Source organism: Typopeltis vanoorti, chromosome 9, assembly GCF_054136105.1.
Source record: "Typopeltis vanoorti isolate ZY-2024b chromosome 9, IOZ_Tvanoo_1.0, whole genome shotgun sequence".
Classification (NCBI taxonomy): Eukaryota; Metazoa; Arthropoda; class Arachnida; order Uropygi; family Thelyphonidae; genus Typopeltis; species Typopeltis vanoorti.
The window spans coordinates 135,540,780-135,554,443 of NC_143557.1; the positions used below are offsets into that span (position 1 = coordinate 135,540,780).

Sequence of the window (13,664 nt, forward strand, 5' to 3'; positions counted from 1 at the left end):
GGCATCTCATGATGATGGAAATAATCTACCACCTAATAGCATTTACAAACATCCATGTCACAGTGGAATTTGAATCCAAAACTTATAAACTGGATAATCAGTAAATAATCCAGGAATTTTTCATATGGTCCCTATTTCTATATATTTGTAATATCACATAGAATTAAAGTTTATACAGTGTTTTATGACTATATTAAAGAAGCAAAGCTAAAAAATGTGTAATTTATATATTTAATTCCAGTAAATGAATTTAAACTTAAAATAGTACTAAGAATTAAAAAATGAAACACCGACATTCAAGAATTCTCGTAATTAGGTGTCACAAAAAGAAAAATACCTTAGAATATTTAATATTTTGCAGATTTTCAAGATGCTGGCAGCACTTTGCATTTCATTTGCTGTGCTGACTTCTGTTATTTCCCAGTACCATGAAGACCCATATTTTAGTTTTAATGGTCTTGGACACGATCTTCTGAAAAGAGAACCGTAAGTCTTATAATTTAATTTTCCAAATAATTAATTTCCCCTTGTATAATTAGATAAATAATAATTTTAAACCATTCAGTGCCTGCTGGTTGTGCTGTTACTTGTTATGGGAATGTTTAGCCATGGGATTATACAATAGATTGGAAAGAGGAAAGCACTTGAAAGAAGAAAATGGCATTTATACATTTACTAGGAGATAATTACCTAAAACAGCATGTCTTGGAAGTTGTGCTTGGATTAGAGAGTACTGGATGTGGTGACAGCATCAGAAGATTTTTTCCTAACTATATCATCCCAATTTGGTATTTGGGAGTTAAGATAAGGAGTTGTAGAGTACCCTTACTTGATCCTTGAAGGTATCACATAATAATAATAATAATTATTATTATTATTATTATGTGATTTGTGCCGAGATTTGGTCATCTGGTTTTCAGAAGGATAAAGAAATGTTGGAAAGGGTCCAGATAATGCAGTCAATTACATGACCGAGATGTTTGAGGAAATGAAAATGTTGTAGAAGGAATATAAGAGAAAAGTGATGAGCAAGATATTATTATTATTTGACACTTCCAGGGAGTCCAAGGACTCATCGAGGGAGGGCACCTGCTCTACAACTCTGTCTCCACCATTTAATCACCATCTGACTGCAACTGCAAGAACGCCATCTGCTGTCAACCACCACTGGTATTTCCACAGACTCACAAGCATCCATGCCCATGGTGGATTTCGAACCCGCAACCTTTTGGCTGGAGAACAGATACACTATCCACTCGGCCAACCAGGCCGGCATATTAATGGTATAAAACAGGAAGTTTTGATTTAGTCATTTGTTCACTTGCAGGATTCCTTAACTAAAACTGAGTAACCTACTCTAACAAATATGGCATGAAAATCAACAATAAAAAGACCAAAATTGTGAAAATAGTCAGAAACACAGAAAATTCAACTAGATTATGAATGGAGAATGAACAAGAAAACTTTCATTTATTTAGGAACATTTTTTAGTAAAGGTGGCAAATTAAATATAGAAATAGACAATATAATTAACACAGCTGATATGGTGAGGAGTCAACTAAATAAATTTATATGGAATAAGAGAGAAGTTAGTCATAACACTAAACTAGCAGTATACAAGAACAATGTTTGAGCCAGATTTAACTTATGGATCTGAGAGAGCTGGGCTAGAAGTAAAATAGTTGATCAAACATTTGAAACTCCAAGAAGGTTAATATTTTAGTTTTAATGGTCTTGGACATGATCTTCTGAAACAAGAACTGTAAGTCTTATAATTTTATTTTCCACAAAATAATTAATTTCCACATGTATAATTAGATCAATAATAATTTATTCAACCATTCAGAGTCTGCAGGTTGTGCTGTTGTTTATTATGGGAGCTTTTAGCTATGGGATTACAGACTGGAAAGAGGATATGAAGGTTCTGAGAAAAAATATGGGTGTGAACAGATGGCATCAATGGAAGATTCATCATATTATTATTATCCATAACCCCATTATTATCCATAACCCCCTAGACGAGTCAAAGACTCATCTAGTAGGCCCTTTTATCATACACACAGCTCATCATACCGTGCTTTAAACACACTCAAATTCTCTGCAGACGCCACATTCTCAGGCAAGGCATTCCAATCATTCACAACTCTGCATGAAAAAAACCTGCTTCTCATTCCCTTACTTAAACTCTCTTTATACAGTTTCTAGGGATGACCTCTAGTTCTCCCCTGATTTCCCACTATTTTCTGTAGAACCTCTCCAGCATTGATCCTATAACAACCCATTAATAACTTGTAGGTCTCTATCATATCTCCTGTCTTACTCCTGTCCACCAGCCTCTGCAAGTTGCATCTTCTCAATCTTTCCTCATTCTCAAAATTCCAGAGGTTAGAAACTACCTTAGTCAGTCACCTCTGGACCCTTTCCAACATCTCTCTTCAGCCTTCTGAAAACCCACTTCAACAGTCCACAAATGGACTGTTGTGCCCACAAATGGGCACAACAGTCCATTTGTGGCCTAATCATAGCCTTATACAATGGAACAAGAATCTCCCTACGTCTACAAGTCAGTGTCCTCCGCATCATTCCCAGAAGCCTTTGCATTGTCTTCACAATTTTGGCTATGTGTCTCCTAAATTTCAGATTCTTAATCCACTATCAACCCCAGATCTCTTATTTCCTCCTCCTCTGACAATATATCCTCACCAAGCATAAATTCTGCATCCCATTTTTGTTTTCCAAATTTTAAAACCTTACATTTTGCAACATTGAACTCACATCCTCATTTCCATGCCCAATCACTCATTCTATTCAAATCTTGTAAGGCCACAACATCTTCTCTACTCTTCATGGTTCGTTCCAGCTTTGCATCATCTGCAAACAACTAAATATCGCCATCCAAATCTTCACCAATATCATTAATATACAAGTTAAACAGCAATGGTCCTAAAACAGACTCCTGACACACACCACTAGTAACTTTCCTTTTCCTGGATATCGCTTTCCCCATACACTACTTGTTGATACCTGTCAGATAGCCAGTCTCCAATCCAATCCCATCCACTCTAGTTTGAGTATAAACTTATCATGCGGTAATCTATCAAAAGCTTTTGCGAAATCTAAGTATATTACAGTGTATCCTTCTCGTCTGTCCATAGAAGCAGTCACCTTATTATAATAAGTAAATAGGTTTCTAAAACATGACTTCCCTTTAGTAAATCCAAGCTTCTCCAACAACATAACTATAACACCTGACTCACAGATAGGCCTGTAGTTTGATGCATGAGTTCTATCACCTCCTTTATGAAGTGGCACAATCTTGCCCTCCTTCCACTCCTTAGGGAACTTGACCCAGTGCAAGACTCGTATTAAAAAAATATGTCAAGGCCGGCGTCAACTCCCTGGCACATCCCTTCAGAATATGTGGTGATATATTATCAAGTCCCATGCCTTATTTACATCTAGTTTGCTCAACTCCCCATACACCTCTTGCTCACTTACAGTCAGTCTCTCTTCCCCATCATCAACTGCTCATAATCTCTCCATGAAGTCACATTCACAAGATTGAAAGACCTTTATGAACTGCTCATTAGGTATCTCCACCACACCTTTTGCAATAACTGTCTTTATACCATTTTCTCCAATCAATGTCATTTTCCCATAAGCATTCTTTCTTTTGCTGGCTATATATTAAAAGAACTCCCTAGGATTCTTTTTGGCTTCATTAGCTAACTGCTGTTCATACCTCTCTTTAGCTACCCCTCACCCACCAAGTCACCCACCTTGCCTGGTCTTTGTAGGCGTCATAGAATTGGTTATTTCCACTTCTCTTATGCTGCCTCCATAATGCCCTTTTTCTCTGTATCACATGCTTAATCTCTTTATTCATCCATTTCACACCCACCTTATTTAAGCTTCTCACCCTTGGAATACATTTATACATTGCATCTACTAGATAGATTTTGAAAATCTCTCAAGTTGCATTGATCTTTTTCATCTAACGCCTCGTGCAATGCTGCACCCTGCAAGCTCTTCGTAACCCCCCCCCCCCCACCTTGTAGTTCCACATATACCGTTTTTTTACAGAGGTCCTCGCACTGCTGGCAACCACCCAGGTAATCACCTCATGGTCACTCTCACCAATTGGTGGGTGATTTGACACCTCATTTATAATTACATCCTCTGATGAGATGACCAAATCTAAGACCCTCAATTATCGTGTGCCCTCTGTTACGTACTGTCTGAGGTAGTTATCCCTGAAAAATTCAAGAAACTCATTTTCTTTGCTTCCAGTTGCTATCTCATTTTTCCAGTCTGTATTGCCATAATTAAAATCACCCATAATGATCACTCTTTTCTTCTTTGCTTGCCTAATTTGTTTATACATTTCATAGTCACTTCCATCCACATTACCTGGTCTATAACAACATCCAACCAAGTATTTCATTCGATTCACCTCTGTCTCACACCATACTGACTCAAAACCACTGGTGCTATTTCCCTCTTGCATCTCTACTTTATATGGACTCTTTCTCTATCATCAATAGCACTCACCCTGCCTTTTTACCCCTTCTATCCTCACAAAACACATCATACCCTTCCATCTCTATTCCTGTCAGGATGTCGTCCTCATCTAACCATGTCTCACTTATTCCAACAATTTTTGGGTGAACAGACTCAATTAGTACAATCATTTCATCTACCTTGTTTCTTACACTTCTAGCATTTGTATATAAACACAACAGCTCATTCCTGAATTTACAGGTAGTTCCACTGATACCACTCATTCAATGTGATCTCTCCATGCTCAACTGGGGCCATTTCCCTTTCTGCTTATTCATTTTAGAACCCTCTTCAATTCCAACTGTTTCCTCTTGATCCCAGGTCATTCCTGGTCTTTAATTAGATGAATCTCCTGCTCTTCCACATGACTTCCCACTTGATCTGATTCATTCTGTACTCACTTCTCTACCTTCCAGCAACAGCAACTCACACCATAACCACTCAAATGCAGTCCATCGCTCCCATACAGTTCACTTCGTCCTTCAAACTCATTCCACACATTAAGAAATTGTACTCCTGCTCTCCTCACACATTTCAGCTAACATATCATTCATAATTCTTGCTCTCTGCCTCATCTCACCACAGTCATATCTAGGCAACATGCTTACTACCCTTCCTATCACACTATTCTCTTTTATCCATCTAAGCAGTTTCCTGATATCCATTCCGATGTGCTCTTTGTCTTCTGTCAAGTTCATTCGTACCTATTAAAACCATCAGCTCGCTCCCTTCTCATATCCAATGCTTCAATCACTCTACTCATTTTACCACCTGGGAAACATACCTCGTACATCCTCTCATCCAGCACACCTTTAAAATGGAGTCGTCATACACTGCCACTCGCTCATCTTTCATTAACTCTTTCATACCTACCTGATTTGTTTTAATCATTTTCACCCAGATTTTCTTAATTTCACTCCCCATCCAATTCATCTCCTGCCTCATCCAACCTAATTCAACTTTCAAATCTCGCATCACATTCTCTCTATAATTCAATCTTTCTAATTTTTGAAGTCTTGACTCATGCTTCAAACTTTCACTCTCATTCATCCTTTTGAGTTTCTGTACTTTCAGTCCATGCATCCAACTTTCATTTTCATTCATTCTTTTCATTTTCCCACTTTTGAACCTTGTGTCACACTATTTCTGGATTCGTTCATTCTTTCGATTTTTCCTACTTTCGTCTCTTATTTTCGGTTTCTTTCATTCTCTCAATTTCATTTCTTTCTGCCCTGTTCACCTCACTTTTGTTCTTTTTACCATCCATTATGGTTTTCAAATCACTCATTTTCTTTTTCAATGATTTTTTAACAATTTTTTGCCTTTCTTTCATACCATGCTTCTCTTTCGAACGAGCACTCATTCTTCCCACAACATTTTCGCTACTAACACTTTCTGTCATTAAATTCATATTAGCACTCATCAAATCCTTGTTTAGCTCATGCTTCGCACATACCCTCCTTCCATTAGCCCTAAATGGCCATAAACCATCTATGTAATCAAAACAATACATGCAGCACAACTTGCACTTCATGAAACGACTGAAGTCGAAGTTAAAGTCATGCACTGACAAAGTTGCCGCCATCTTTCCTCTGCCTGTTACTATTCTAAGGGCCAAAAACAACGAATTTATAATTAAGTTTAAGCAAAATATCCCACACACTAATAATACTAGTAGTGCATAACTTTTATAGCAGCTCTTACTCAAACAATCACTCATATACAATTAATTATTTCAAAAATAACTTATCTGAATCCAGAGCTCTTCTTACACACCACTGCTACTGTTACCTCATGAGTACCCTCTCTCTTTATAAATGAAGATATTAGGAACCTCACACTATTAGCATTCAAGAGTGTGTGAGCAGAGCTAATTTCATGTAGTATGGTCATGTAAACAGATTGGTGTTTTGCCAAGATGAAAAAGGCTTAGAGGAAGAGCAAGGTATAGGTGGATTGGCAGTTAAGATTGCCCTAGAAGATCAAAATATAAGAACTGACAATATTGGAGTCCTGACAGATTAATTTGGAGAAAATTGTCAACAGTAAGTTAGTAATGAAGTAAACTTTCATGTAGTACCATCATAGTATTCTGTATACCCTTTTAGAGTATATACCAAGAATTTGATTATAACAATGCTGATGTTTTGCTTACTTTCTATAATAAAATGACATTTGAGTTGGGTAAGAGAAATGACTAGATCATGATATTGTTGGACATTATTGAGACATTTCAGCTGATCCTGCACATAAATCCATTACACAGAGGAGAAGGATACACAGTAATATACTTGGATATTAGATTAGTGCATTGGATTGGAGATTGACTATCTGATAGATATCAACAAGTTGTGTATGGGGGTGCAATATCCAGGAAAAGAAAAGTCACTAGTGATTGAGTGATTGGGCACAGAAAAGGGGATGTGAGTTCAATGTTGCCAAATGTAAGGTTTTAAAATTTGGAAAACAAAGATGGGATGCAGTATTTCTGCTTGGTGAGAATATATTGTTGGAGGCAGAGGAAATAAGAGATCTGGGGGTAATAGTGGATAAGGATCTAAAATTTAGGGGACACATCTCCAAAATTGTGAAGACAATACAAAGGCTTCTGGGAATGATGCAGAGGACACTGACGTATAGAAACAGGGTGATTCTTGTTCCGTTGTATAAGGCTTTGATTACACCACACATGGGCTATTGTGCCCAGATTTGGTCACCGGGTTTTCAGAAGGATGAAGAAATGTTGGAAAGGGTTTAAAGGCGACTGACTAAGGTAGTTTCTGACCTCTGGAATGTCGAGTGTGAGGAAAGATTGAGAAGATGTAATTTGCAGAGTCTGGTGGACAGGAGGAAGAGGGGAGATATGATAGAGACCTACAAGTTGGTAAGGGGTTGTTATAGGATCACTGTTGGAGAAGTTCTACAGAGAATAGGGGGAGATCAGGGGAGAACCAGAGGTCATCCCTGGAAAATGTATAAAGAGGGTGTGAGTAGGGGGAGTGAGAGGCAGGTTTTTTTCGTGCAGAGTTGTGAATGATTGGAATGCCTTGCCTTAGTGTGGTGTCTGCAAGGAGTTTGAGTGTGCTTAAGACACAGTATGATGAGATGTGTGTGTGATAAAAGGACCTCCCAGATGAGTCTTTGACTCCATGAGGTCTTGGGGTAATAATAATAATAATAATAATAAGCTGGAGAATGAAAATAGGGCTAAACCTGTTAAAATTAATGAATGTAGCTGATAGGCATCAGAGAATAGTACATGGTGGATTCGAATCAAAGTGAAGTCATGTGGCTGATAGCATATCACAGGACTCTTCATTAGGATTTCTGCTGTTGATTGTGTATGTTATTATCATTATACAACATTATTAACTCATTTACTGTTTTCTCACTTATCACACTCTCAGACCCTGCATTCCACTCATCAACAATAAACACTTGCTCCTTCTTTATACTCCTTTCAGGTATGAAATCTTGTTCTATCCCTGTTCTATGAAAATTGTATTCCACAATAATATAGTAAAAATTCTTACCACGTCACATGTCTTAAACATGTTCCTCCTGTTCACAAGTCTCTGAAAATTGTATCTCCTTGGGCTTTCTTACATGCCAAACATTCCAGAGATCAGAGATCACCTTAGATAGTTATCTGGTCCTTTCCAATATATTCTCATTAATAGAAGAAAATTGATGTACTCTAGACACAGAAAGAATGGAAGAGGGACTCTCAAAACAGTAGCAAAGTACCTTTAATAAATTTAGTTTAATCCTTTATCCAAGTGTGAGCAAACAAAGTTTGCACCTGAAAGGACTGGGGTAAGGTGGTACAACACTGGGAAACTCGTTGCAAAGGTGGAGCAAGCTAACATCACTCCTATCTCAGTATCTCCCATAATGCAAAACACATCTCCTTTCGATATGTATAATGTTATGCATTAAGGGAAGGGCCACTACCAGACTAGTTTCGACCTTTATTGAGGTCTCTTCAGCGGGAGCCAGGCCCAAGTGGAAATACCAGGCAGAAGCATTAGCAAGGTCATCTCTACCTATAGGAGTTGCCGAACGGTGTGCCACCTTTTTATTAAATTACTCTGGATTTAGAGAAAGATGTTGAAAGTTTATTTTTCACTTGGTTAGACAATAATAAATTTAGTTTAATCCTTTATCCAAGTGTGAGCAAACAAAGTTTGTGCCCGAAAGTATCTTCAGGACTGGGGTAAGGTGGTACAACACCAGACAACTCGTTGCAAAAGTGGAGATGGTAGAGATGACCTTTCTAATGCTTTTGCCTGGTATCTGCACTTGGGCCTGGCTCCCACTGAAGAGACCTCAATAAAGGTCGAAACTAGTCTAGGTAGTGGCCCTTCCCTTAATGCATAACACTATACATATCCGCAAGGAGATGTGTTTTGCATTATGGGAGATACTGAGATAGGAAGATGTTAGCTTGCTCCACTTTTGCAACGATTTGCCGGTGTTGTACCACCTTACCGCAGTCCTGAAGATACTTTCAGGCACAAACTTTGTTTGCTCACACTTGGATAAAGGATTAAACTAAATTTATTATAGTCTAACCAAGTGAAAAATAAACTTTCAGCAAAGTACCTTGTTGGTGTTGGGGGGGTGGGGGAAGGCAAGTGGCAGGCCTCCAGCGAGATGCATGTGTAATTTGTGAATTATGACAGATCTCTAAAAAGTTGCAGCTTCTAAAAATGCTTGGTATAGGGCTACATAGTAAGAATTTCTTTGCCATGTGTCATAGTTTTGGAGGAACTAGACATCACTGAATGATGCTAATCAGCTTATAGTATAGTATCATTTCGTTATATTTTTTCTCTTTTTATCATTAATGGACAATATTTAACGTGCATCTGTAATGTTAATCTTTTGCATATATGCTAATAATGTCATTTGCCTCATGCCTTCACTACACTACTGGTGTCTAAAAGCTAAAGACAAACTACATTTTTACCTGTATATGAAAAATGTTTCATGACTACAGCCAAATGTGAACATAAATTTATTGCTAGTAGACTAGTAAATTATGTTACACAAAAATATGTTATAAATTTCATACAAATTAAATTGTAATTTTTTTTGGAAAAAAAGTTACAAATTTCCTAAGTACATAGTTAAGGAATTAATGTACAGTGCTTACAGAAAACTGTGCAGTGAGATATTTCAGGATGGAATATGTCCACCCTGAACTGTGATGCAGCTCTCACAATGTATATGCTTAGCACCAAATGATTCAGGAGTTCTTGTGGCAAACTGATCCACTCCTCTGAAGGATAAGCAGACCAATTTGTTTTCTGAGGTGGGGGGGGGGCAGGGAATTCTAAGCAGCAATGCATCTCTCTATTGTGTCCCAAACGTGTTCTATGGGGTTGAAATCTGGGGAATATGATGGCCACCCAATTTGATTAATATTCCTAGTTTCCAGAAGTATCTCCACTGCTTGTGTACAATGTGGTGTGGCATTATCATCTATAAAAATTAATTCTTTGTCTACAGCACCACAGACCAGTCAAACATGATGTTTGAGAACTTTGTCGCAATATCATTCATCATTCATAGTCCCTTTTTCCAGCACTTGTAGCTTTGTGCATCCATTGAGCATAATTATTCCCCACACCACGATCCCAGCACCGCTGTATCTATCCCTTTCAAGAACTTTAAGCAGTAACACTTTCATGCCAGATCAAGTGTCATCTAGAATTAGAGAAAAGACTAAAATGACTCTCGTCTATAAAGAATACATTAGCCTATTGGTGGCTTGTCCATTTTTATGGATACAACATCACTGAATACGTGCTCTATGATGAGCTGTGGATAAAGGGATGCAGACTTTGGTCATATAGGCCTACTTTTTTACTAATGTCTTGCCACAGTTTCTCGAGATATCCACCTACCTGAGCTTGAAGAAAGCCAACTTGCAAGCTGACCTACCATGGTGCCTTGATTATGTTTTGCTGTTATAACTAAAAATCTGTATTCTTGCTCTGTGGTAGAGTGAGGGCGACCTCTTAGCAAACATCTGGAACACATTCCATTAGTTTGAAACACTGTTCAGAGCCTGGGTACAATGCTATGTGAGATTTGAAACTCTCTGGCAGCATAAGTAATTCTGTAGCATTTTTCAAGCTTTCCAATAATTCTTTCTTTATGGGAAATCAGGTAGATGATGTTTTTGAGACATTACAAGACAGTTAAGTTTGCAACTTTATTCCTTCACAAAAAGAGCTTCCTTCAAACACAATTTGCTTAGTTCAGCCTTTTACCTTTTTTTTTTTTTTTCTGTTGAGTTGCCTTTTTTTCTGTCGAAAATTTGAATGTGTACCTGCTTTCTATTCGAAATCGTCAGTTATACAAATTACCACAAGCTGATTCATCTGAATCTTCAGAAATAGTGTTTGTCCTTAAGTTTTGGACATCAGTGTATCTACACTCTTACTCATTTTCTAGAGAATCTCTTGTTCTGATTCTTTAGTCAAATAATGAAAAATTTCTTCTGCTTAAGTCCTATAAACCCTTTTAGCAACTTATACATTTTTATCATATCCTTTCTTATCTGCATATCAACCTACTTCCTGCAGCCCACAAATCCTCAACCTTCTGTTCCTCTTGCAGGGAACATTCTGCAAACCACTCACTGTCTTAGTCACTTGCCTCTGGATCCTCTCCATCACTCTGCCAGCCTGGGTGGCCGAGTGGTTAACATATCCACTCCAGCCAAAAGACTGTGGGTTTGAATCCCGCCATGGCCATGGATGTTTGTTATTGTTTGTGAAAATACTAGTGGTGATAGCAGATGGCGTTGGTGTAGATGATGAAAGTAGTTGTGGCTCATTGTAGTTAGTGGATTGAATGGTGGAGAGGGATGGACAGCATGGATTTGCTAAAGGGAGATCATGTTTTAGTAATCTACTTACTTATTACAATAAAGTGATAGTAGGTGCCCTCCCCTCGATGAATCTTTAGACTCTCTGGAGGTGTCATGTAATAATAATAATATCACTTTGTCATCTCCAAGAAACCAAGGTGACCAGATCTGTGCATAGTAGTAATATGTGGCCATATCAAAGTTTATAAAGAGGAATAATAATTTCCTTAATCTTCTTGTAGATATCTTCTTCAGTAACCTAAATAAAATATAAAGGGGAATGATAATGTCCTAAATCTCCTTTTCAGTGTCTTCAGTAAAAACGTTTCATCCCACATACAGGCAAATCATCTAGAGAATACATACAATTTATTACTATTGGTGGGTGGTAGATGACATGTGTAGATGGAGGATTAAGTAGAGGAGATGTTGAGTCGTATGGAATGGAGTGTGCCCTCCCACAACAAATCCTTAGACTACTTATATCACTTTGTTATAATTAACTTCATCAATTTCCTGGAGTACATTTCCATCAGAGTAATATGAAGATTGTAATCTTTTTATCCCAAAATGCATAATATTACATTTTTCACATTAAACTGGCATCCATTATTCTTGTCCATGTTATCAGCCTATTTAAATCGTTCTGCAAACTCTTCATGGATTGATTAACTATTACATTACCCAGTTTTGTATCAGCAGCAAATGATTTCAAAATTATTTCCTGTATCATTAATGTACAAAGTATTGTTATTATTATATTATCCTAAAATTTCCATGGAGCAAAGATTTGTCATGGGAGGTCCTCCTGTCATACAATAGTATTATCTTTGATGGACAGCATGGATTTGCTAAAGGGAGGTCATGTTTTAGTAATCTACTTACTTATTACAATAAAGTGACTGCTTCCTTGGACAGAGGAGAAGGATACACAGTGATATACTTAGATTTCGCAAAGGCTTTTGATAGAGTACTTCATGATAAATTGATAGTCAAACTAGAGCAGATGGAGTTGGATATTAGATTAGTATGTTGGATTGGAGACTGGCTGTCTGATAGGTATCAACAAGTTGGGTATTGGGGAGCTATATCCAGGAAAAGGAAAGTCACTAGTGGAGTGCCTCAGGGTTCTGTTTTGGGGCCATTACTGTTTGACTTGTATATTAATGATATTGGTGAAGATTTCGATGGAGATATTCAGTTGTTTGCAAAGTTCGGATGAACCATGAAGAGTAGTGAAGATATTGTGGCCTTACAATAAGACTTGAATAAATTGAGTGATTGGGCACAGAAATGGGGATGTGAGTTCAATGTTGCAAAATGTAAGGTTTTAAAATTTGTAAAACAAAGATGGGATGCAGAATTTATACTTGGTGAGGATATATTGTTGGAGGTGGAAGACATAAGAGATCTGGGAGTGATAGTTGATAAGGATCTGAAATTTAGGGGACACATAGCCAAAATTGTGAAGACAACACAAAGGCTTCTGGGAATGATGCAGAGGACACTGACGTGTAGAAGTAGGGAGATTCTTGTTCTGTTGTATAAGGCTTTGATTAGGCCACACATGGACTATTGTGCCCAGATTTGGTCACCGGGTTTTCAGAAGGATGAAGAGATGTCAGAAAGAGTCCAAAAGCGACTAACTAAGGTAGTTTCTGACCTCTGGAATGTCGAGTATGAGGAAAGATTGAGAAGATGTAATTTGCAGAGTCTGGCGGAGAGGAGGAAGAGGGGAGATATGATAGAGACCTACAAGTTGGTAAGGGGTTGTTATAGGATCAATGGTGGAGAAGTTCTACAGAGAATAGTGGGAGATCAGGGGGAGAACCAGAAGTCATCCCTGGAAACTGTATAAAGAGTGTGAGTAGGGGATTGAGAGGCAGGTTTTTTTCGTGCAGAGTTGTAAATGATTAAAATGCCTTCTCTGAGAGTGTGGTGTCTGCAAGGAGTTTGAATGTGTTCAAGGCACGGTATGATGAGCTGTGTGTGTGTGTGATAAAAGGACCTTCCAGATGAGTCTTTGACTCCATTGGGTCTTGGGGTGGTGATAATAATAATCATACTTTGCCTTAAATACATTCACATTCTCTGCAGACACCACACTCTCAAGGAATGCATTCCAATCATTCATCACTGTCCATGCAAAAAACTTGCTTTATTCCTTTGCTCCTTATACAGCTTCCAGGGATGACTTCTTGTCTTTCCTCATATCCCACCA

At 37.9% G+C, this 13,664-nt stretch overlaps 1 protein-coding gene across 5 annotated transcripts in view; it reads left to right on the forward strand.

Moving 5' to 3' along the window:
- LOC150103595 (CD109 antigen-like) overlaps positions 1 to 13,664 on the forward strand; it is a 716,838-nt gene that overhangs the window by 186,769 nt on the left and 516,405 nt on the right. For all 5 annotated transcript variants that reach the window (XM_090397638.1, XM_090397642.1, XM_090397639.1 and 2 more), the window contains one exon: positions 362 to 486. In XM_090397638.1, coding sequence (XP_090253764.1) covers positions 371 to 486 — 116 coding nt within the window. In that variant the 5' untranslated portion in view covers positions 362 to 370. The remainder of the gene's footprint in view (positions 1 to 361; positions 487 to 13,664) is intronic.